Source organism: Artibeus jamaicensis, unplaced genomic scaffold, assembly GCF_021234435.1.
Source record: "Artibeus jamaicensis isolate MK-2021 breed Jamaican fruit bat unplaced genomic scaffold, CSHL_Jam_final contig_233, whole genome shotgun sequence".
In the NCBI taxonomy this organism is placed as follows: Eukaryota; Metazoa; Chordata; class Mammalia; order Chiroptera; family Phyllostomidae; genus Artibeus; species Artibeus jamaicensis.
Genome location: NW_026521486.1, coordinates 17,018,004 through 17,043,505, shown reverse-complemented (window position 1 = coordinate 17,043,505; position 25,502 = coordinate 17,018,004). Strand labels below are relative to the sequence as shown.

Genomic DNA, 25,502 nt, shown 5'->3' with positions numbered 1-25,502 from the left:
CTAAATGCTTATTTGAAACCTGTTTGATTAGCCATTCCATTCTAGGCTCTCAAAAAGAAAAAAAATGATTATAGTTGCTGGAAAGTGTTTAAAATGCAGAAGAAAATTATGCTTCATTAAATTTTTTCAAAGCAGCCAAATATTCCAGAGAATCCAAAAAGCTACCTAAGTTCTCATGGGAGCAGAATAAACATGGACGAGGGTTTGAGGAACAGGAGTGAGCAGGTCTTATCTCCAGTAGAGATGGGAGGGGGAGCACTCTGCAAAACGTGCCCCAAACATGAGCAGCGGCGCAAAGACTTTCATTCTGCTCCTCTGATTCCTGATGTCATCTGTTTAGTGTCCTAAATCTGTCCTAAATCTGCTCAGCACCCTAAGACTCTGAGAGCAACTGAAGAAATCTTACTTTTTTCCTATTTCAACACCCGCAATATCTTGCCTGTCTGATTAGTGATGGTATTCTAAAACACCAGAACAATAACAGTAGCTGTGTATTTCACTGTAAAAAAATAGGTTCATAAAGACTTCTATGTATACAATTACTTAGAGCGCATATGTTTTGATGCATTTATGTAGCTTTTTACAAAAGCTCATGGGGTATAAATATTTTGGGGGGGAAAAGCAGAAGTTTAACAATTGGGGTGATTTTCAAATCTACAACAGTCAAGTCAGGCTTGGAGAAAAATAATCTCCAATGGAGATAAAAGGACATGACTAGCTCTCAGTATTTGGTGATCAATTCTGGTATGAATAAGCTTCAGGCGTCAGCCCCAGCATTTTACTTAGAAGTAGCTATTAATGATTTCCAGGAGCCATTTGCGGGCCACATGCCTGTGTTATGAAGCTCTCTCTAAATTTAGGGGTAGGCAGTGTGTGTGGTGGGACCTTTACAAGCCAGGAAAGGTAATAAGGGCAGTGACAGAACTTAACGAGGGAAACTGATGAGCACTGGGGGAGGTATCTGCATGATTAGAAAGCTGTATCACGGGTCTGCACATCGCCTGATCCTCCTGCCTCCTTCTAATCCCCATCCTGAGAAGTTGGCCCACAGCAGGTCAAGACTGCATGCACGCCAGTGTTCAGAAGTACATGAATGTACTCGGTCCATTCGCCTCTCTTTCTCAATACTGACAGCTAATTGATGGAAGTGTTTATCTTCTACCTAAATATACAATACTTCAATGCTCCACCATCCACATAGAGAAGTCAGTGAATGCTCTCTGTAACTGTCCATCTGAAGCAGTTTGCTAACGAACTGAAGGTCGTCCACCCGATTTAAGCTTGCTTATCAAACAATTACCAGGGAAAAAATGAGCTTCACACCATAAATAGAACAAATTGTCTAATTAATCACTAAATGCTGATGCTCAAAGGAAAGACATGTTTTTAGGAATCTAGAATCAGCTGAAGAGTGCTGTAATCGAACTGAATATTCTGAGATAACAAATTTATAAAAACCACAGGAAGAATGACAGGGAGAATATAAATGTTAATCTTCTCCCCCTGTCTATAAATAGCACTCTCACCGGTTCATTCATATAATACATATGTATACGGGTGCCTAGAGACATCATTTCTCAGCAAGTGTCTATACGTACACAGCAAGTTCAGTCCTAAGGGCATCCGATTTTCTGATGCAGCTACATATACACAACTGACCGGTTCTGGTTGCACATCAGGCTGCCTGTGCGCCCTGTCAGACACAGAAGAAGCAAAGACAGACAAAAGGCAGCTCCGTGGACACAGAGAGCGTCTTACCATAAACTGCACACTGTCAAATCCATTAGCCATCAGGTGGTTCTCGTACTGAGGTAGCCCAATGCTTTCCAACCATTGTCCCACTGTTTGGACAGGGCATCTGGGTCCTGTAAGAGGATGAAGAGGGAAGCGTTTAAGCAGGGAGTAGCCGTCCACGGGGTAATAGCGGTAGTCCTGGGCTGAGAGGTGGCATTGCCACATCATGCTCCTGGGAAAGTTGCTATCAAAGGAGCCCGCCAGCTTGACAGATTAATGTTCTCAGCGAGAGAGCAAAGTCAGAAGTAAAACATAGTTTGCCAGGCAGGCTGCGGAGTATGACTTGATCCTAGCTCCACATTTCTTACATATTAATCTTTACTACCGACCAGTACGTCACACAGCCCCCAAAACCGGGCAGCAGAGGAAGGCACATCAAGCTGTCGGCTTAGGCTGGTCTGCGTTCTATGTGATTGTTGGAGTACTCCACAATGAGCAATGCACGGCCAGCAGCCAGAATTCTTTTTATCAAGTACTCCTACACTCATCAGTATGCAGCTCCCTGCTCCCTGCTCCCCCTCGCTCGCTCCCCTTCATTACCCAGCCCAGGCTACACCTCGCATTTTCAATAATAGCCATCAGATAAGGCAGATTTTTTTTTCGTCTGCAAGCTGTAAGCTGCTTCCTCCTACACACCCATCCAAGCGTCAATCTTGAATGATGAGAGCAGTCAAAACAAATGCAGAAAATAGCAAGATTCAAAAGCAAACCAAAGTGCTTAAATCTGAATTGAATCTTCATACCGGTTATGCGTTACAGAGCTATTTGTTGTGGAATTTTACGTTTCAAAAGACACCAGGAAATGCAAAGCTTTAACTATAGCTTATAGCGGAGCTCCCTACAGGTTCCCTTTTCCCCTTTCTTTCCTTCCCTTTCTTCTTCTTTCTAAAATGCAGCACAGATAAACGTTGCCGATCTAAAGCGTTACAGTGTTTGGAGAATAATGATTCTCTTTCTCTACCACACCGCATCAAGAGGAACTTCTCTGAGGGTTTTTTTTTTTTCATTTTTGAATTACTGCAAAATACAGAAACTGCTTCGCAATCTTGAAGTCAAGATAATTCATTTCTTGTTTGCATGGCTTCTTTCAAACAAAAGTATTACCAAGCAGGAGAGATCCTTTTCCCCTCTGATATTTATAACCCATGTCTACCAGGGTTACCATTCTAAATTAGCTATAAAGGTAACATTACTGGGTAGAATTTTTAAATAAGGAAGAGCAGCCCTAACCAAAAATAATTCAAGAATAACAGATGTAAATGTGTGAGTTTTACTGAATGGCAGCCAGATTGAGTAATTAATTTAATAATTAAGAGGAAGGAGAGAATAATAATAGAACCCATAGGGCCAGATCATCAGAAAGAATAAGACTCTTACTTCAGATTGGTAAAGAACTTGGAAACAGGTTAGTCCACCTGCCCCCTCAGCCCTGCTCCCACCACCCCTAGCCACATGAACCCCTTGTCAGTGTTCCTGGAAAAATATCATCTAATTTATGCTTGAACGCTGCCTGTAACAGAGCTCTTACTACTTATCAAGAAGATTCCATTTATTAGAAAGACGTTTTACTTCCTACCTGACCTTGCTCACCGGCTCCAGCTCTGCCCTTGGAGTCCCAGAGTGGGGACAGTGCCTTTTTCCCACAGGTGTTTTAAAAATTAAAAATAACTCTCATCACCACCCCCCACCCCCAATCTGGAACAGGGCCCAATGCATAGTAAATGCTCACTAAGTATTTATTGAATAAATGAAACATCATTTTTCTCTTTTCCCCAAAATCATATCTTTCCATTTCATTCCTCTTTTTAAAAACATCGTCAACCTCCCAGAACACAGACATTAAACTTGAAAATGTCTTGCACGCTCTCTTCTTCTCTGCTGACATCAGTTTCCAAGTTCTTGTCCTTCCTCACTGTAGAGTCTCCAAGCTTTTAGTTCCTTGATTCTATTTCCTGGCTCTCATTTATGGAACTTCGACTGGCTTTCATCCTGCTTTCCTCATTAAGGCCCCCTGGCCTCAGGCAGCGGTGCCTGTGACATTGGTCTTCCCACCCCTGATATTTCAAAAATCTATTTTATATGTAGGTGTCAGAACAAGTTCTCTAAAGTACTATTTTGATTATTACTCCCTTTTCCAAAACTCTTTCATGGTTTTCAGTTGGCTTCAAAATAAACCCTCAACTTCTTTGATGATATTTTGGGGCCTCTTTATGATCAGCTACAAATAATTCACCTTTATTTCCCTCTCTCCAGTGTTCCCATTAGTTGGGATTACTGGCTGGTCTCTAAAGGCAGCCTGTAACATATGTTGGTTGGCTTTATTACATCCCTACATTTCTGCCCCGTCATTGGCTTAGAATCAGGTGACACTTTCTTTATGAAACCTCCTCTAATCCCCCCTAATGGGAATAAATCTCTTCCTTATGTATCGTGACATTTTTAGACTTTATTATGACATGTATTTTCTGTCTAACATTAAAGTTATTGGTGTATAAGACTTATTCTTGAATGTAGGAATGTCCTCCTAATATTGCACACAGTAAGGAATCAGAATGACTCTGCTAACCCAAATCATGGCACTTTATTTTCATAATCCAAAGTACAGAAAATCCTCCTAGTTTTTATTTAAATTTTTTGTTTGTTTTTAAATCTTTCCCAAGTACGTGAAGTCTTTACAAAAGAAGATAGTTGGGTTTCTAAACAGAATTTTCAGGTGAATTTTTGTTTATTATCTTCATCCTGTCTTTTACTTTATTATAATTTATCCTTGATTGGGTCCAGGTCTTTTAAGAAGGTCAGAAAGTTTGTAGCTGTGTAGAAATCCATTCTAAGAAATTCTGGTTCACAATGTTACCTGTATGAGATGTTGAGAACAAAACACAACCTGTCTGTTAATGCCAATACGAGGCGGAATGAAGTGTTAATTACAGCCTCTCCTAGGCTCACATCCACAGTGTTCCCCTTGATCATTATAAGCTGGGAGTAGGTGAATAAGCTACATAAAGAGTGAGCCAAAAGCGCAATAATGATTGGACTTGGTAAGACATATGCTGATTGACCAGCTCCTCAAATCCCATCTCCTCTCTTGAGATGCAAAACGGGGCTGAAGTACAGGGAAGAGTGCCACACACATCCAACGAATTAAATCATCTTTGTTACATAAATGAATGACAATGGAAATGACTTTCATAGGATTTTTGTTTCTTAATAGAAAGAGAGAGAGATCTGTATCTCTCATTTATCTACCAAGGGGCATTTCAAGGTCTGGGATGCTATACAAAAATAGCTCAGAGAGAATGCTGGGTACTAATCACTTGACAAATTATTTTATAGACTGATTGAATTTTATTCTTTGAACTGTTCCATGATTCAGTTTATACTCAGAAGTTCTCGTATTTTGGTGAACGGTTACAACGCCAGAGTGAAGTGAGTTACGAGACAATTGGATAGGGAAAGACGGTGAGGCAGAGAGAGGAAGAAGAAGGGACCTTGAGTCATGTTGTTAAAGTTATTTAGTTAAAGTATTTTCTCATGAGCCAAACCTCTAAAAGAAACCTGGTCCAGGTATGAAGGTAATTTTTAATACTGTTTAAGTCTATGTTTTCTTGAAACACTTTCTTGGAGTCTTAAAATTCTTAAAGCATAACAACGCATAGTGGGTGGGCACCTTTATTCAACTAGAACTTCTCTAAGTCCCAAAAGTGAGATAAGAGGAGGGAAGGAAAAAACTAAAAGTTATTCTGGGCTACTATGTCTGAAGCAGTGTGGAGTGGATTATTATCCCCATTTATAGATAAGGGAATTGAAGCTCATAGTGTGTGATGAAACCGGGAATTTTCTTTGACACAGTCTTTAAAAAAATAATCCTGAGGGTTCCACTTCCAAAATGGCAATGTCAAGAGCTCCATAGACCCTATCCCAAGCCAAGCAAGCATAATTGTATAGGAAAATGAAACCACCATTTAGAGTCTCTGGAAATTGTCTCAGAAACATACAGAGGATGAAGAAATATTTACTCAAGAATACCTATTAAAATCTTGTTAAGAACAGAGAGAATTTATGGCGCTGGAGCCATGACTGGTTCCCTCCCAGATCAGCAGGAAAGAAACTCCACTCTGGGTGGCTGGGCCATAGAGGACGGCACTGTGTCTCTCCTCAGCCCCTACCCATAGCACATGGTGTCTTATCAAAAGAGGCGGGCCAGTTCTCCTAACTCCTAAATGAAATCATAGAAACTTCCCCTAACTCCAAGCTGCAGAGGTTAAATTTCTGTGCATGTGTAGCTGTGATGCCATGGGTTCCCTTTGCCCTCCCGACCCCCATTCATAGAGTGGAGGCTCCACCCACTGCAGAAGGCTGGGAGCAGCGAGGCCCTCAGTGCCCTCATCCAGCTTGACTGAAGGCCTGAGGCCCCAGGCCCAGAAAGTCAAGCTGAGGAGATGGGGCTACCATCTCTGCCCAGAGCCCAGAAGAGCAGGTCAGAGCTCTTGCCAAAGGGGAGAGTCCATCCCTAAGCAGAGAGTTCTGTAAAGCTCTACCCCAAGAAATTGACTGTATTTGAAATAGAGTATGGGGATGTTCAAACCTAAGTGGGTTATTGAAAACAACAAAGATTTTTATGATAAGCAATTAAAAGGAAGACTGACTAGTATCTCCCTTAAGCCATTTGCAAAATATCATATATTTTGTATGATTTCATTTATATGAAATATCCAGAAAAGGCAAATCTATAGGAACAGAATGTAGATTAGTAGTTGCCTAGCGGTAGGGAGAGAGGCTTGGGGGTTAAAAGTCAGTGACTGTTAATAGTTTTGGGGTTTCTTTTTAAGGTGATAAAATGGTTTAAAATTGGCCCTGGCTGGTGTAGCTCAGTGGACTGAGGGCCTGTGAAGTGAAGGGTCGCTGGTTCGATTCCCAGTCAGGGCACATGCCTGGGTTGTGGACCAGGGCCCCAGTAGGGGACACATGAGAGGCAATCACACATTGATGTTTCTCTCCCATTAATGTTTCTTTCCCACTCTTTCTTCTTCCCCTTTCTCTAAAAATAAATAAATAAAATATTTTAAAAAAATTGTGGTGGTAGTTGCACAGCTCTGTAAATATACTAAAACCCACTGAATTATGCACTTTAAATGGGTGAGTTGAATGATATATAAATTATAACTCAATCAATTTACAATTATTGAATAATAATAAAAATAATTTTTAATTTTCTTTACATTTATAAGAACAAAATACACACAACTGGATATGTGTACATTGTTATTGTTTTCTGTATGCTATTTTTAGTGCTCTCTAGTTTTGTTCTTCTTCCATTTTTTGTACTTCTTCCCCCAGTCCCTCCATACCATTTATGTCATCCGTCCTCTCCTTAAGGTAATTCATGATAACAAACTAGTGTGTATCTTTCATGCACATTGGCACAGACACAGATATGTACAAATATATATGCATGCATATGGGTATGATATATAAATGCGAGGGTTACTTTGGACAGTTTTTCATAAAAATATAATCATATCACACTCACTTTTCTGAACCTTACTTTTTCAACAAAGCCTGATAGAAATTCTACCAAGTAAATGATAAGCTATAATTTATTCTTTAAACTTTAGTAGTCCACAATTTTGATACACTGTATTTTATTCATTTCTTTGCATGTTATCTCCAGGCCCAGTCCTTTATTTTCTTTTTAAAAACTTTGTATTTTGAGTTCATTGTAGATTCACCTGCAGTTGTAAGAAATAATAAGAAAGAGATTTTGTGTAGGCTTCACTGTTTTCCCCAGTGGTAGCCCCTTGTACATCTATAGCATGGAATCACAATCAGATAACTGGCATTGGCAAGATCCTTCAATCTTATTTAGATTTCACCAGTTTTACAGGTGCTTATTTGTGCATGTGTGTGCATGTATGTGTTGTACGTGTTTAGTTCTTTGCAATTTTATCACATGTAGACCATGTGGCCATAATCAAGGTCAAGATAAATATACTAGCTCCCAAGGATCCTTCTTGGTATCCTTTCATACCCATAGTCATCTCGCTTCCTCTCCCACTAGCAACTACTAATCTGTTCTCCACCTCTATTATATTGTCGTTTCAAGACTGTTAGATGCATGGAGTCATACAGTATGCAAGCTTGGAATGGTCTTTTTCCACTCAGCCTAATTCCCTGGAAACCCATACAACTTATTCTGTGTATCAGTAGCTCATTTCTTCTTATTGCTGAGTAGTTTTCCATGGTACAGATGTACTAGAGTTTGATTAATAATTCACCCACTGAAAGACATTCCAGTCATTTGCAGCTTTTAGCTGTTACAAATAAAGCTTTTATGATTATTAGTGTATAGGTTTCTCTGTGAACACAAGTTTCCTTTTTTCTAGGATGAATGTCCAAGAGTGTAATTGCTGGGTCATGCAGTAAATGCATGTTTCATTTTATAATAAACTGTCATACTATTTTCCAGAGTGGTTGTACCATTTTACATTTACTTAGAAATGTATAAGAAAGTTTCTTTTCACCTTCACCAGAATTTGGTGCAATTGCTATTATTTAGGAAATGTTAGCTGTTCTGATAGGTGAGTAGCAGTACTTCATGGTGGTTTTAATTTGCATTTCTCTCATGGCTGCTGATGTTGAACATAGTTTTATGTGTTTATTTGGTATCCACACATCCTTTTTGGTAAAATGTCTGTTCATGTCTTTTGCTTATTTTCTAACTGGTTTGGTTTTGGTATTGTTGAATCTTGAGGGCTCTCTATATTATCAATATGAGGTCTTTGTAGATTTTTTATTCACAAATATTTGCTCCTGGTCTGTCGTCTGTCTTTGGTTTTCCAGATTTTTGCAGAGCTAAAGTTTTTAATTTTGATGAAATCAATGTATCAATTTTTCCCTTAATGATCATGTTTTTGGTGTCTAGCCTGTTTTTAACTTTTAAAAATGAGCATTTAAAAATATGTCTGTATTAAATAGCCTATAATGAATTATTTTTAATCTGGAATTATTTAAAAATCCCTACAATCTGGTGGTTTACATTTGAATGGACAAATGCATCTAGGGTAATGAAAATCATGCTTGATTTTAACCATTTCATATTATTTTATGTTTATATTTACCTACAACTTTGTTTCCTTATTTTCCTTTTCTTCAGTTTTGTTGGTCTCATGATATTCCTACTCATTCTATTTTTGCCTTTTGAAATTTGAGATTTTGTGATACTTCTCCACTTCATTCATGATTACTTTTCTTTTTCCTGCTCTAAATATCAGACATGCTTTTCTAGAATTATTTGAAAATAAAGTACTAATTCTTTCCTTCTTTAATACAGTCAATTTCTTACCTACTTCAGTCAAATTAGGCTTTTGGAATATTTTTTCTTCTCTATTCTCCCGGGTGTTGTAATTTCTAAAACGCTTTTCCTTTACCCTTTCCCAACCTATTCTTAGGTTTTGCTGATAGTCATTTTTAAAACTTTGTGCTAGTCTATTACTAGCATTTTACTTATAGGATATTCCTTCTATTTAATAATCCCTTATTCAATATGTATGTAGAACTCTCACACTGTGTTTATCATATCAGTTTAGATTTAATTATTGTAAAGATTTTTTGATCACTGTTGTATTATATCCTCAACTTTCTCCATCTTGGGATTTCTGTTTTTTAAAATACATTCTCATATACTCAGAAACATTGTAGACTAAGTGAAAATAGTATAGCATATCAAAATATCTGGCTTTAGCCAAAGTGGTACTTAAATAGAAATTTATAACATTAAATATCTATATTAGAAATAAAGAAAATGTCAAATCAATAATTTTGTCATTCAGTTTAAGAAATGAGAAAACCAAGAAATCCTAAAAGTAAGCAGAAATAAAATAAAAATTAAAAATAAATAAAATAGAAAAAAGAAAAATAAATAGAATAAATCAATGAAACAAAAAACTATTATTGAAGATAACCAATAAAATTGATAAAGCACTGTTCAGGCTAACTGGGAAAAAAACCCAAATAAATAATTTACCAATATTAACAATGACAGGAGTGACAGCCCTACAGAGACTCTAGACATTAATAAGGATGATAAAGACATACTATGAATAATTTTATGCTAAAAAGTTCAACAGCTTAAGTGAAATGGATGCATTCATTGAAAGACACAACTATCAAAGCTCACTCATGAAGAGTTTCCTAACTGGATATCTTTCTATTAAAGTAATTATATTTATACTTAAAATTTTTAATAATTCAAAATGTGAAGTTAGCATTACTCTGATACCCAAACCAGACAAAACCATGTGAGAAGAGAAAATGACAGGTCAATGTTTGTCATGCACACAGATGTAACAATTCTTTAAATCTCAACAAATACATTCACTGCCATATAAAAATAATAAAACATGCCCAAGTTGGGTTTATCCCAATAATGCCACCTTTCTTGAATACTCAAAACCCAACTAATATAATTTACCATATTAATTACTAAAGAAAAACCATATGATCCTCTCAGTAGATGCAGAAAAAAAATCGTTTGAAAAACCCCAACATCCATTCCTCCTAAAAACTCTCAGCAAACTAGAAAGGGGTTTCTCAAACCTCATAAAAAGGCATCTATAAACAACCTGCTTGTGAAAGACTGAACGCTTTGCTGCTAAGTTCAGGGAGCCAGGCAAGGATGCCCACTCTTCCCATTTCCATCTAACATCGTCCTGGAATTCTAGTCAGGACAACGGATCGTGAAAAAGAGATAGTGTGTCTAGATTGAAAGGATAAAGTTCAACTGTTTCTGTTTGCACAGGACATGATTATCTTTATATAAAATTCTATGAGATACACATAAAAAGCTACCAGAATAACGCGTTTAGCAAGGTTGCTGGGTACAAGATCAATATATAGAAGTCCATTGTATTTCTAGACACTAACAATGAACAATCAGAACTTGAAATAAAAATTGCATAATTTACAATGGCATAGAAAATGGGAAATTTTAAGGAGTAAATCTGTCAAAAAAACTCATCAGACCTATATACTTAAAACTATAAAACACTGTTGGAAGAAATCATATAAGACCTCAGTAAGTTGAACAATAAAGCATATTTATGGATTGAAGGACTCAACATTATTAACATGTCATTTTTACAAAAAGTTGATAGATTTATTGTAATCTCACTCATAATTCCAAGAGGCTTAAATTTGTGTGTGTGTGTGTAAATTGTCAAACTTTTCCTAAAATTTCTATGGAAATGCAAAGGACCAGGAATAATCCAAATAACTTTGAAAAAGAACAAAACTGGAGAAGGAATGCTATTTGAAGTTATGGCCATATGAAGCTAGGGTCATTAACACAGTGGTATATCAGTCTTAAGGTAGACAAAGAGATACATGGAACAGAATAAAGGGTTTGGAAACAAACCGACACACCGAGACCCCACCGGTTTCTGACTAAGGTGAAAAGGCAATTCTGTGAAGAAAGGAGAAACGTATCCACGGACGGTGCTATGACAACTGGAGATCCATATACAAAAAAGGGATTTCAATCCCTATCTTGCACTTTATATAATAATCACAGTTCTTTTTTTAAATTTATTTTATTTATTTTTCTTTATTTTTTCCATTTTTTTAAAATTTAATTTTATTTAGTTATTTTTCAAGTACAGTTTTTGTCTGTTTTTCCCATCCCAGCCTCCCCCCGCCCCTTGCTCCCCACCTCCCTCCCATTTCCACCCCCCCTTATTTCTCGTCTCTGTGTCCTTCCTATTTGTTCCTCCAAATCCCTCCCTCTTTTTCCCCTTAACTTCCCTTCCTTCTCCCCTCTGGTCACTGTCCCCTTGTTCTCTATTTCAGTGTCTTTGTTTTTGTTTTTTTTCTGCTTGCTTGTTTGTTTTGTTGTTTAGCTTCCTGTTAAAGGTGAGATCATATGGTATTTGTCTTTCAGCACCTGGCCTATTTCACTCAGCATAATGCTTTCCAGGATAAACAAAGCAACAAACAACAAATAATCACAGTTCTAAGTGTAAAATCTAAAACTATAAAACTTCTAGAAGAAAATTTGGAAAAAAAATTTGGTGAAAATCTTGAACTTGGGTTAGGCAACAAAAGCACAATTCTAAAAGAAAAAACAGTCATTAGAATTCATCAAAATTTTAAAATTCTACTCTTTGAAAGGCACTCTTATGAGAATTAAAAGACAAACTGCTGATGAGAAGAAAGCATTTGCAAATTATATCTGATAATAGATTTGTATCATATATATTAAAAAACCTCTCAACAGTAACAAGGGTGCAACAAATCAATTATTTTAAATAAGCTAAAGATTTAAACAGACACTTTACCAAGGAAGACATATACCCAGCAAATAAGCACATGCAAATTAAAACCATCATTTGATATTTAAAAACTGCAAATGAAAACCATAAAGTGATACCACTTATTAGCATGCATAAAAGTCAAAACACTGACCACACCAAGTGTTGACAGTGACGTGGATCAAGTGGGATTCTCGGACAGGGCCAGTGGGAATGTAAAATGGTCCAGCCACCACAGGAAATGCAGCATTTCTTAAAAAGTCAATATACATCTACTACATGGCCCAGGTATACTACTGCTGGGCATTTACCCAAGAAAAATGAAAGCAAATGCCATCCAGAGACTTGTATGTGAATGTTCATAGCAGTTGGAAACAGCCTAAATGTCCACCAACAGATGAATGGATCAGCAAATTATGGCCTATTCATGCAATGGATTATTACTCAGCAATAAAAAGGAACAAATTCATGCATGCATCACATAGATGAATGTAAAAATAATTCTGCAGAGTAAAAGAAACTAGAATCCACCCCTCTAAAACACTGCATTTTGTATGATACCATTTATATAAAATTCTAGAGACTGCACACTTACCTACAGTGATGGATAATGGATCAATGACTACCTGGGGATGGGGAGAAGGACAGTGGCAGAGGTGACCATGGGACATGAGGAAACTTTTGGAGGGGGTGGATGTTTATTTTGTTGATTAGGGTGATGTTTCACAGGTGTCTCCATCCGTCAATCATCACACTGTACACTTCAAGTTTGTGCAATTTATTGAAGGTCATCATACCTGAATAAACCTAGTTTTAAATGTTTTTTTTTTTAAAGAAGGAAAAGGGCCCTGGCTGGTGTAGCTCAGTGGATTGAGCACAAGCCTGTGAGGCAAAGGGTTGCCGGTTTGATTCCCCATCAGGGAACATGCCTGGGTTGCAGGCATGAGAGGCAACCACACATTGATGTTTCTCTCCCACTCTTTCTCCTTCTTTTCTCTTTAAAAATAAATAAATAAAATATTTTTTTAAAAAGAAGGAAAAGGAAATAAAAAATGGTGGGGGAAGGAAGTAACTTATTTTAGCCAAAATTACCAGGGAATGCCTCTCTGAAAAAGGGACATTTGAACAGAGACTAGAACACAGTGAGGGAGCAAGCCATTCTGTTTCTGTGAAAAAGGAATTTGAGGCAGTGGGAATAGTGAGCCCAAACTCCAATATCCTGCCCTCTATTGTAATGGCCTGGTGATACTGGAAAGTGGAGGACTAGCTTAATTTTGACATGTTCTTAACTGTTCTCACTGTATATCATGTCGCCATTGAAGGTCTTGGCGACTGAGAAGAATGTGGACTTACTCAGGGATACTGTCTGAAAACTGTTATAACGGTTATTAAATTAAATCCATGGCATCAGATTAGGTTTCTAAAATTAATTTTCTCTTTTAAAAGCATAAGGTAACTAATACTCTGATTAATTTCAGACATCTCTTAATTAGGTCTCAGTTATTGTGGGAGGAGGATGCTTCCTTTTACATTATATTCACGCCTTCAGGGTTGACTGACATCTTCAGCAAATACTAAGTACCTCTGGTTCTATGCATTTTTGCTAGGAGGTGGGATTTAGCTTTGAATATACTCGCACATATGAAATTTATAGGCTAGTGGAGAAAACTGGTTTATTATCCAGAAAATGTCATTTGAGATTAGAGTTAAAACTTAGAAATATGATTGTTTATTGTGGCCATATAGAAAGAAGAAATGAATTGGAGAAAACTGCCAGGTCCCATGAACAGAAACCTGACACACGTTTTAATAGCTTCTACTAGACAAACTGGTTAATGTGGGTAACCTATTTGGCCCAGGTTGCTGATTTCCTACCTGTTTTGAATAGGAAAATGGCATTTAGGAAGGAATGAAGAAGAGCCACTGGAAAAGAGTAAAAAAAACCCAAAACTGACTAACCACTCAAAAATGTTGTAAGTGCCTACTTATCATAGTACCAAGGTAACTAACAAAAGGCACATATTTTTCAATGAATGTGAGTCTTCTGAGTGATCTAAACCATAAATAAAGAAAGTGAGGGGGTGGGCGGGGCACAGGAGAGCCACTGGGGGGGTGGTGTGGGGGCTGAGGGGGAAGGTAGGACAACTGTAATAGAATAATAATGAAAAAATAGGGAGTTTGTGCTGACTGAGTACCTACCATGTGTCTGACCTAACAGCAAACATTCATTTACTCTGGTCAGATTCTAAATGTTCTGCATGTATTAGCTCATATTACTTTCATGACAACTTTGTGACGTACAATTGTTGTCAGCTCCCCTTCACGGGGGAGGAAAATAAGCTACATGGGGTCCTCAGTTGTGTAAAGTTACCCCGTTAGACAAAATCCCTGGTATCCTGGTTCCAAGGCTGTAGCTTTTAGCCACGACTCAGTACTGCTCCTCTGTGCCAGGTGCGGAGGGTGGGAAACCAGCCCTCCTGCGGGAGGGAGCATGCGTGCCCGTCCACAGCCGGCAGGTTTGTCTTGAAAGCTTGTCCCAGTTTTTCTGTTTGTTCTTCTTCCCACTCTCCATCTTATGTTCATTATCCGTGGATTCCACAGTGTAAAGCAATGGGGTAAGGCAGGAGGGAATAATGAGAGGTGGGAGAAGGGTAGAACCTATCAGTGGATATTTTTATTCCACCCTCACAAAGGGCTTTCCTGTGATTCTAGAAAACAGCCACTTCAGTGTCGTTTCCACATAGGCGCTCAGCCTCTGGTCTGCTGTGCATGGACGGCAGTGCTGTGTGTCCAGGGCAAGGCTGCCTCATTGACAGCCAGTACAGCACGGTGGTCAAAAGCCCAGACCCTGGAGACAGGCGGCAATGGCTTTGGATTTTGGCTCTTCCTCATTATATAAATATTTGCTGTTTCTGTGCTTGAGATGGAGCAATTGAAAGGGCACCGTTCTGCTTGGGCAAGTCTCCTCGGCCTCATTTCCCTTTGGTGAAGCGAGGGTGACACCTCACCCCACCAACCTTCTGGTTTTGTTTGTCGCTAAAATGAACTAACACATGCGGGAAAATCACTAGGACTCACAAAGCGCCATTCAAAGGCTATTATCTTTGCTGTCAGTAAAATATATACATGTGTTGCTCATTCGTCCCTCAATCAGAGGCACTGGTCCTGACCCATCAGTGCTTTTTCTTGCCCAGTTCTCTTTGTTGCAGGCAGACAACAACACATGGAGTCAGCCGTCTGGCCAAATAACAGAGGAGAGCACATTGTACTGTGAAGTGATCAGAATCCCAAAACCCATCATATCATTAGTGGCTTTGTCTTATCTGATGCATCAAGAGCAGGTCTCAGCAAGAGCAGAGAAGAGGGAGCTGTGGCGGCCACAGCGAGAAGGAATGGTTCTATGCCCAGCTTCAAAAGTGAAAAAAGGGACTACTGGTTACTTATTCCAACATGTTTCAGATAAAGACTGGTCATTTTGAAGAGGCTGGTAAAAAAGCCCACTTAAATAAAAAGGCTAGACACATATTTTGGAGATGTTTGCACATTCAACTAATAACAACAGCAATGATCTCTATGTGAGCCTACTTTCCTGTCTTTTAAAGCTTGTAATACAGGTGCAGGTGCTGGGGGTGAACAGTGTTTGCTCCTGTGGGATAGTGAAAGAAAGACCCCAATGATTCTATTTTTAACTAAAATGCAACAGTTTCTCTTTTTTTTTCTGTTCTAAAAAAAGCCCTCTGAGCTGAGAAACATAAGTTACATATCTATTTTCCTTACAGAGAAAAAGTGACAATAAAAATTAGCAAGACGAGAGATAATGCAATAAGAACAATGCTTCTTCCACAAATAAAAGGGCAGCCATTCAGCAACACAAACAGAAACACACAGCAGAGGTGGGGGCCGAGGAAAGAGGAAAGCGATGAGTTGTTCCGAGAACTGTGCGACATTGTGGGTCAACGGAGTTCTAGGTCATGAAGCCAAGATTTAACTAGGAAAATGTTCCAAGATTTATACTTTGGTGTTTAAATGCTAAGGGAAATGAGGAGCTCAGATTCACTCTTCCCTACAGCCTTGAATTTTATTTTGAACTAAAAACTTCATGAAACACTGAAAAAATACCAGGCTTTACAAAACAGATCTGACAACTTATGCACTGGGGTATGGTCTAAAATAGGAAATGAAATTTAAGTCTAAAATCTTCTGGCAGACATATATGTATGTATGTATGTATGTGTGTGTGTGTGTGTGTGTATTTTTTAATCAGGGCACACCTAATTTTAAGAAATAGTAATTCCATGATTTAATTCTCATTTATCTTTCCTTTAAGGCTTCTGGCAAATGTTTGAATCTTTGAGACCCGAATCATCAAGACCTCCTGTGTGCCAGTGACTGTGTCAGGCTGGGGGAAAGACACCTGTCCTGTCCCCCAGGACCCACAGCCCAGCGGGGAGAAGAGTACTGTGGAAAATGACAAATGCTATAATGTTGGGAACTGCTCTGCCTAGTTTCAGGAGTTGTAACTGCCCCCCCATGGCTAAGGCTGAGTAAGTGACCTCTGGAATGCAAGTCACTAAGGAGATAAAGCTTATCTCTGGCAACAACACTGCTTCTGCTTCACCCCTGCCCTCAATGCTTGGTCACTTAGTCTATGACAGGTACGACCCCTCAGAGGAGGGGCGACCTAAGCCAGACAAGATCAATTGGGAGGCCACCAAGGAAGGACTCCGGGGGCTGCAACAAAGAGGGAGTGATGGGCACTCACCGCCCCCCCCAGCTATTCTGACAAAGCCCAGTCCCCATTTCCATCTGGGAAAAGCACTTTCTGGCTCTAATCCACTTATGCCTAAAAACCTATGACAGTGCAGCCCTTTGCCAGCTAGAGTGGGATCTGGGGTGATGGGGCATAAGAATTCACAAAGTCCTGTGAAGCCTGCTTTGCTAAGATGCTTTCATTCATATGATAAGGGTTTGAGCAGGAAATGAGTATGTCTCCCAAAGTTTTTGCAACCCCCTTACCTGACAGACACTGACTCAGACTAAGCTCTCAGATTTCTTTGAAATGTTATCTACTGTTTGATCCTTGCCACCTGACATTGATCGATGAACTTTACCTCTATTCCTGTGTATTAGAACCCAGTAAAAGCCATTGAGGAAGGGGCTCTCGGTCTTTCTCATCTGAGAGACTGACCACCTCTCCTCCCCAAGCAGATCATGTCTTGGTAGTTTCACTTTCATCTGTGGCGGACAGTGTGGGGGGACTTGCGGGCAAAGTTGCCCCCACACTATAAGGGTGGTGTGTACCAAATATAAAAAGGAAGAAAAAAGGAAAGGGTGCTTAATTTGCCTTAGGTAAAGGGCTTAAGAGAGTTTACAGAAGAGTTTGATTGATCTGTGACTTGAAGATTTAGTAGGAGTTTGTGGGGCAAATGAAAGAAGGATGGTTATAACAGTTTATTTTATGTGTCAACTTGACTGGGATAAGGGATGCTGAGAGAGCTGGTAAAACAATTATTTCTTGTGTGTCTGTGAGGCTGTTTCCAGAGGAGATTCACATCTGAGTCTGTAGACTAAGTAAAGAAGACCACCCTCGCCAGTGTTGGGGGGTATCGCCCAATGTGTAGAGGGCTTATTAGAATGAAGTCAGGGGAAGAGTGAATTGTACTCTCAGCTTATGATGCTATATCCATCTTCTCCTGCACTTTGACCCTGGAACTCCTGCTTCTGGAGCCTTCAAACTGGGACCAGGACTTCCACAGTCAGCATCTGAGCTTGTCAGGGCTTTGGACTCAGACTGAATTACACTGTCAGCTTTCCTGGTTCTCCAGCTTGCAGATGGCAGAGTATAAAACTTCTCAGTCTCCGTAATGGTGTGGGCCAATTCCTATAATAAATCTCCTCTTATGTCTCTCTCTCTCTCTCTCTCTCTCTCTCTCTCTCTCTCTCTCTATATATATATATATATATATATATATATATATATATATATATATCCTATTGGTTTTGTTTCTCTGGAGAATCCTGACTAATACAAGGGTATTCCAGGCAGAGGGAATTACATGAGTGAAAAGTATATTTGAGTAAAAAATGGTGCAAATAGTTCATTACTATGGGAATTCAAAGGCTGTATGTACATGTCTCAGGAGGGAAGTGCCAGAGACAGATAGGCAGAAGACAGATAATCAAGAAACCTGTATGCCAAGAAAAGGAGTACCTCCTTTCTCACTAACAGAGAGATATAATCAAATTTGTGTTGTCCAAACAATATCTGGGAGGACATGAGAGACAGACAAATGCACGGAAGGAGCAGGAAGTAGGGAGGCACAGGAAGCCTGTAAGGCTTTCTTTCTTATCCAGCAAACAGACTAAGTGACACAACCAAGTATTTTTGGGTTAGTCTCTAAGTAGAGGAAATTCTGAATATCCTCAGGCTCTTCGAACCCTCCACAGTAAGGCCCGGTTCAGTGACTGAATTTCCTGTCGAAGGAACTTGGCCTGCCACGCCTCAACCACAGAAGTCAGACGTGGGGTTGGTTCTTCTCAGAGACACCTCATCTAATTGGTTCAAACCTAGCTCCATACTCATAGCAAATGAAAACTCTGGACAGGAGGAGATCAAAATTCCAAGTGGTCTGTGCATGTATTACAAAATGGTAAAAAGGAAATGAACACGGGATAACGTTTAAAAACATGACTGGTGTGAAGATTAAAAGAAGTGATAAATCTGGAAAATGCTTAGATTAGCACTTGGCATAAATCATGCGTTGAACAAATATTAGTGAAAAGGTGAAAATATTCACTATGTAATAACTATTAGTTATATATTATCAGCTATAGTAGTATTTATTCACCATAAACAACACATATAATAATGTTTCAGATATAAATATGAATCCTCACCGGAGGATATGTTTATTGGGTTAAGCGGGGGTGTCCAACCGTGGCCCGTGGGCTGCATGTGGCCCAGGTGGCTATGAATTTGGCCCAATAGAAAATTGTAAATTTACTAAAACTTTTTTAAATGCTCATCAGTTTTCATTAGTATTTTTGGATTTAATGTGTGGCCAAGGACAACTGTTCTTCCAGTATGGTCCAGAGATGCCAAAAGGTTAGACATTCCTTGTAGAGAGAGAAGAAGGGAAAGAGAGAGAGGGTGGGGCAGAGAGAAAGAGAGACAGTGACTGGCTGTCTCCTGCATGTACCCTGAGAGGGGATGGAACCTACAACCTAAGTACGTGCCTTGAGCAGGAATCAAATTTGCAAGCTTGTGGTGTGCAAGATAATGCTCCAACCAACTGAGCACCCTGACCAGGACTGTAATTAATATTAATTGGCTTGTGAGCCATTAGCAAATTTCAAAAAATCAACTTGCTGAGTCATTCAAACATTGTCTAAAATCCATGAAATCCACAATTTTGGAAGAACTCATCAAGAAACTCTGGGTCAGATTTAATACCCATCACTCTAACAGATGCCTTGTGATTAAGTATGAAAACAGATAAGGCACTGAATTCATTTAATCGTCTTAGCCTGACAATTTTAACTATTATAAAATCTCCCCAGTAACTACCCACTGAGATGAAGACTCGTTTACTTTCTCACTGATAAAATCAACTAGTAAATCTATGATTTCTATAAAACAGAAGCTCCTTCAAAATATTTTTAACCTCAAGGTTAATTTCCATTTTCTACTAAAATCGTGAAGTCAAGCCTAAAGACATGGTTTTACTTCATTGTCTCAGCAACCACAAAATGTCTCTTTTGTGATAAAGTGGGATGAGTTTTGAGAGAAACTGAGCCTCAAGAATGCATGTAATCCTCAGTGCAAGACAATCTCAGCAATTTCACAAGCAGAAATGTTCATCTATTTCAGATAGAGGCTCTGGCTAAAAATTAGAATATAAACCCAAAATAAAAAAGAAATAGAGTTGGCTTAGAAATGTTGAATTAACAGACCAAAACAACTTCATTCCATAACATAAACATATAATTAGGAATTTAAAACAAACATTGAGATTAATAATGACTCAAAGTCATGGGGATAGAAAAAGCTTTATCTTGTTTTCTAAAAAACCCAGAACCAGACCTGGAAATATGTCATGAACAGTTGTTTTCACCACCCAGCATCCATTCCTTTCTTCCCATAATGACCCAATTTTCCATTTTCTTTGGGGGGTGGGGTTCTTAACCCTTCACTAGCTCTCAGTTCCTGTGCTTTGGAAAGAGTATCTTGCACCCCATCATCAGGGATGGACATATAACTCAAATCTGTACACAGATCCTTCAGTAACTTGCTTCTAACCAACAGAATACCTCAACATTGTCATCATGTCACCTCGAAGGTTAGATTGCAGAAATTCAGACTTCATTTTACTAAGAGATCCTCACATTTGCTGTCTTTGATGAAACAAGTTGCTATATAGAGTCCTGTGGCAAGGAACTGAGGAATACCAATGTCTAGCTGGGAAAAGAGGCCCACAGTCCAATACCCAAAGGAACTGAATTCTGCCAATGATCACGTGAGTGAGCTTGGAAGTGGACCCTTCTTCAGTTGAGCCTTTGGATGAGCTCCAGCCCTGGCCAACACATAGACTGCAGTGTTGTGAGAAAGCCTGAAGCAAGAGCCCAGTAAGCCATACCAGGTTCCTGACCACAGAAACCGTGAGATTAAAAAAAAAAATGTGTGTTTTAAGATGCTAAATTTTGTGGTAATTTGTTACACATCAATAGATATCTAATACTATTACTCATAATTCATCTGGCTATTTATGTACCTCTGGCCAGAGTATTTCACTCAAGGTTAAGCATATGACCAAAATTCAAGGGAATGAAAGTTAGACTTAAAACCAGAGAATTTCGTTAATCTACCTTACCCCTGCCATACACACAGGACAAAATATGGTGAACACTTAGGCTCGGTGGTGTTGGCAGTCTTATTTCCACCACTTTGGAAGCTGAGGATAAAGCCAATAAGAAGGATAGAGCAGAGAAATGGGAAGGAGCTGTGTCCAAATAAACTGTTGTGAAGCCTCAGGACCAAACAGCACTGGAAACTTGAATTTTCCTTGGCTTTTTTTATATATCTCCTTTATATTTTATAAACATTAAAAATATGTTGTATGTTTTAGAAATATACCTTTATGCTTGAGTCAACTTGAGCTTTCAGATCCAAGATACTCCATAAAATAGTAATTTCATTTCTTTCCTTGTTTTTGGTTTGTAAATAATATTTTACTCTCTGTATAAAACAGGGTTTGTTGATAGAGCTAAGAAAATTGATGGTCAAAACTCAAAACAACCCAAAACTTATGGGACACAGCGAAGGCAGTCCTGAGAGGGAAGTTTATAGCAATACAGGCCTACCTAAAAAAGATAGAAACATTTCAAATAAACAACCTCACCCTACACCTGCAAGAGCTTGAGGAACAACAACAAAGACAGCCCAGAGCAAGTAGAAGGAAGGAAATAACCAAGATCAGAGCAGAATTAAATGACATAGAGACTAAAAGCACAATTCTAAGGATCAATGAATCCAGGAGTTGGTTCTTTGAAAAGGTAAACAAAATAGACAAACCTTTAAGTAGGCTCATCAAGAAAAGAAGAGAGAGGACACAAACAAACACAATCAGAAATGAAAGAGGAGAGATTACAACTGATACCACAGAAATAGAAGGGATTGTAAGAAATTACTATGAATCGCTTCTCGGCCTTTTGGCTAAGATCAAGTGAAGAAATTACTATGAAGAACTGTATGCCAAGAAATTTGAAAACCTAGGGGAAATGGACACATTTCTAGAAAAATGTAATCTTCCAAAACTCAATAAAAAAGCAGAAAACCTGAACAGACCAACAGATGAAATTGAAGCAGTAATCAAAAAACTCTTATCACAAAAAAGAGCTGGACCAGATGGTTCCACAGGAGAATTCTACAATGCATTTAAGGAAGAGCTGACTCCTATCTTTCACAGACTATTCCAAAAGATCCAAAAGGATGGAAAACTCCCAAACTCTTTTAATGAAGCCAGCATCATCCTAATTCCAAAACCAGATAGAGACACAACAAAGAAAGAAAACTTCAGGCCAATATCACCGATGAACATAGATGCTAAAATCCTCAACAAAATATTGGCAAATTGCATCCAACAATATATCAAAAAGATCATACACCATGACCAAGTGGGATTCATCCCAGGAATGCAAGGATGGTTCAATATTTGCAAATCAGTACATGTAATACATCACATAAACAAAAGCAAAGACAAAAACCACATGATCATATCAATAGACTCGGATAAAGCTTTGTTAAGATACAGCACCCATTTATGATAAAAACACTCAGCAAAGTGGGAATAAAGGGAGCATTCCTCAATATAATAAAGGCCATATATGAGAGACCTAAAGCCAACATCATACTCAATGGACAAAAACTAAAAGCTTTTCCACTAAGATCAGGAACAAGACAAAATTGTTCACTTTCACCACTTCTATTCAATATAGTATTGGAAGTTTTAGCCACAGTGAACAAGAAAAGGAAATAAAAGACATCCAAACTAGAAAGGAGGAAACAAAACTGTCATTGTTTGCAGATGACATGATAGTGTACATGGAAAATCCTATAGACTCTACTCAAAAACTGCTCAAACTAATAAATAAATTTGGCAAAACAGTGGGTTACAAAGTCAATATCCAGAAATCAAAGGCATTTTTGTATACTAACAATGAATCAGCAGAAACAGAAATCAAGAAAAAATCCCATTCGATATAGTAAAAAGAAAAATAAGATATCTGGGAATAAACCTAACCAAGGAGGTAAAAGACCTGTATGCAGAAAACTACATAACACTGAAGAAAGAAATCAAGGGAGACACAGCAAATGGAAACATATACTGTGTTCATGGATTGGAAGAATTAACATCATCAAAGTGTCCATACTACCCAAAGCAATTTACAGATTCAATGCAAGACCTATTAAAGTACCAATGGCATATTTCACAGACATAGAACAAACACTTCAAAAATTTATATGGAACAAGAAATGACCCCAAATAGCAGCTCCAATTTTGAGAAAGAAGAACAAAGTAGGAGGGATTACAATACCTGATATCAAACAGTATTACAAGGCCACTGCAATCAAAACAGCCTGGTAGTGGCATAAAAACAGGCACATAGACCAATGGAACAGAACAGAGAACCTAGAAATAAACCCAACTCTCTATGGTCAATTAATATTCGACAAAGGGGGCAGTAACATAAAATGGAGTAAAGATAGCCTCTTCAACAAATGGTGTTGGGAGAACTGGACGGCTACGTGCAAAAAAATGAAACTTGAGCACCGACTTACACCATACACCAAAATAAATTCAAGGTGGATAAAAGTCTTAAATATAAGCCGTGACACCACTAAAGTCCTAGAGGAGAACATTGGCAGGAAAATCTCAGATATTTCAGGCAGCAACATTTTTACTGATATGTCCCCTAGAGCAAGGAATATAAAGGAAAGAATAAACAAATGGGATCTCATCAAAATAAAAAGCTTCTGCATGGCTGAAGAAAACAGTATTAAAATAAAAAGACAACCAACTGTATGGGAAAATGTATTTGCCAATGCTACCTTAGACAAAGCTTTAATCTCAAAATATATAAAGAACTCACACAACTTCACTCTAAGAAGACAACTAACCCAATTAAAAAATGGAAAAAGGACTTGAATAGACACTTCTCCAAGGAGGACATACAGAGAATCCAGAGATACATGAAAAGATGCTCAATATCGCTAGCTATCAGAGAGATGCAAATTAAAACCACAATGAGATACCACTTTACACCAGTCAGGATGGCTATCATAAACAAAGCAACAAACAACAAATGTTGGAGAGGTTGTGAGGAAAAGGGGACCCTAGTTCACTGTTGGTGGGATTGCAGACTGGTACAACCATTATGGAAAACAGTATGGAATTTTCTCAGAAAAATAAAAATGGACCTGCCTTTTGACCCAGCAATTCCACTGCTGAAATTATATCCTAAGAACCCTAAAACACCAATCCAAAAGAACCTACACACCCCAATGTTCACAGCAGCACAATTTACAATAGCCAAGAGTTGGAAGCAACCTAGATGCCCATCAGTAAATGAATGGATCAAAAAATTATGGTACATATACACAATGGAATTCTATGCAGCAGAAAGAAAGGAGTTCCTAACCTTTGCAACAGCATGGATGGAACTAGAAAGCATTATGCTGAGTGAAATAAGCCAGGTGTTGAAAGACAAATACCATATGATCTCATCTTTAACAGGAAGCTAAACAACAAAACAAACAAGCAAGCTAAATAAAAACAATGACACTGAAATAGAGAACCGGGGGGCAATGACCAGAGGGGAGGGGGAGGGAATTTCAGAGGAAAAGGGGAGGGATTTAGAGGAACTAGTATAAAGGACACATGGACAGCAGCTAAGGGGGGGTGGGCTGGGATGGGAGTAAAAGACAGAAAACTATACTTGAAAAATAATTAAATTAAAAAATTTTTTAAATTGATGGTTAATAAAGAAAATCTCTTCTTCAGCACCTCTAGATTCTAAGATAAATTTTAAAAAATAAAATATTACAAATCTCAGTGGCATTCATGTAGCTAGCTGATATTAGCTAGAATAAGACTGATACTGCTTTAAATTCTATAATCATTATGTAATTTGTTTTTAAGTATAACAATTAAATTTCTAATATGTTGCTTCTACTCCACAAATCATTTTGTTCTATGTTGAATTCTTTTAGCAGCTAAATAACATCGTTAACTTCTATCAACATTAAGCAAAGTCTACCCAGGTTCTACTGTAGTTGTTTTAATATGTGAATATATCCTTCCTATTTTATAATCAGATCCTAAAATATTACATAAATTGTATCTGTGTTTTCAATCTCAATAAGTATGTTTTATTTAATGAATTTTGGTTTCTTTCATTGATATACTATAGTATTTTATCTTGAGCTTCTATTTCTTTTCTCTATGGATTTTAACAAAAGTGGCCTGCTATGGGCTATATGAAACATGGTTTAATTGAAAATAACTTTATATACATAGTTCCCTAATGGATCACAGATAAGTAACTTAGGACCATATATGTAATAAAATAACCACAACATTTTTTTGTAGTTTTAGATGTAGTTTAAGTAAAATGGAACAAAAATTTATCTTGTCAAGGCCAAGTGCCAGTTAATTGTAGATCTAAAACCTTCATTCACAGTCTTGTCAACTCATTCATAATCTTTTGAACTATGAATGACTAACCTCATATCAGGGTAATAAAAATAATGGTTCAGCATTACAAAGGAATACCAAATATAAAGACAATGTAGAAAAAGATGTTAACAATAATGTAATGAAGCTTAGGTTGTAGTGCTCATTTATA

At 38.1% G+C, this 25,502-nt stretch overlaps 1 protein-coding gene across 7 annotated transcripts in view; it reads right to left on the bottom strand.

Moving 5' to 3' along the window:
* The window catches only part of ANKS1B (ankyrin repeat and sterile alpha motif domain containing 1B), an 830,526-nt gene that overhangs the window by 334,809 nt on the left and 470,215 nt on the right, over positions 1 to 25,502 (bottom strand). For 4 of the 7 annotated variants that reach the window (XM_037160668.2, XM_037160669.2, XM_037160670.2 and 1 more), the window contains exon 15: positions 1,759 to 1,865. In XM_037160668.2, coding sequence (XP_037016563.1) covers positions 1,759 to 1,865 — 107 coding nt within the window. Of the gene's footprint in view, positions 1 to 1,758; positions 2,170 to 25,502 lie in introns of those variants that run through there. The other 3 variants (XM_053662066.1, XM_053662067.1, XM_053662068.1) reach the window with 1 other exon arrangement.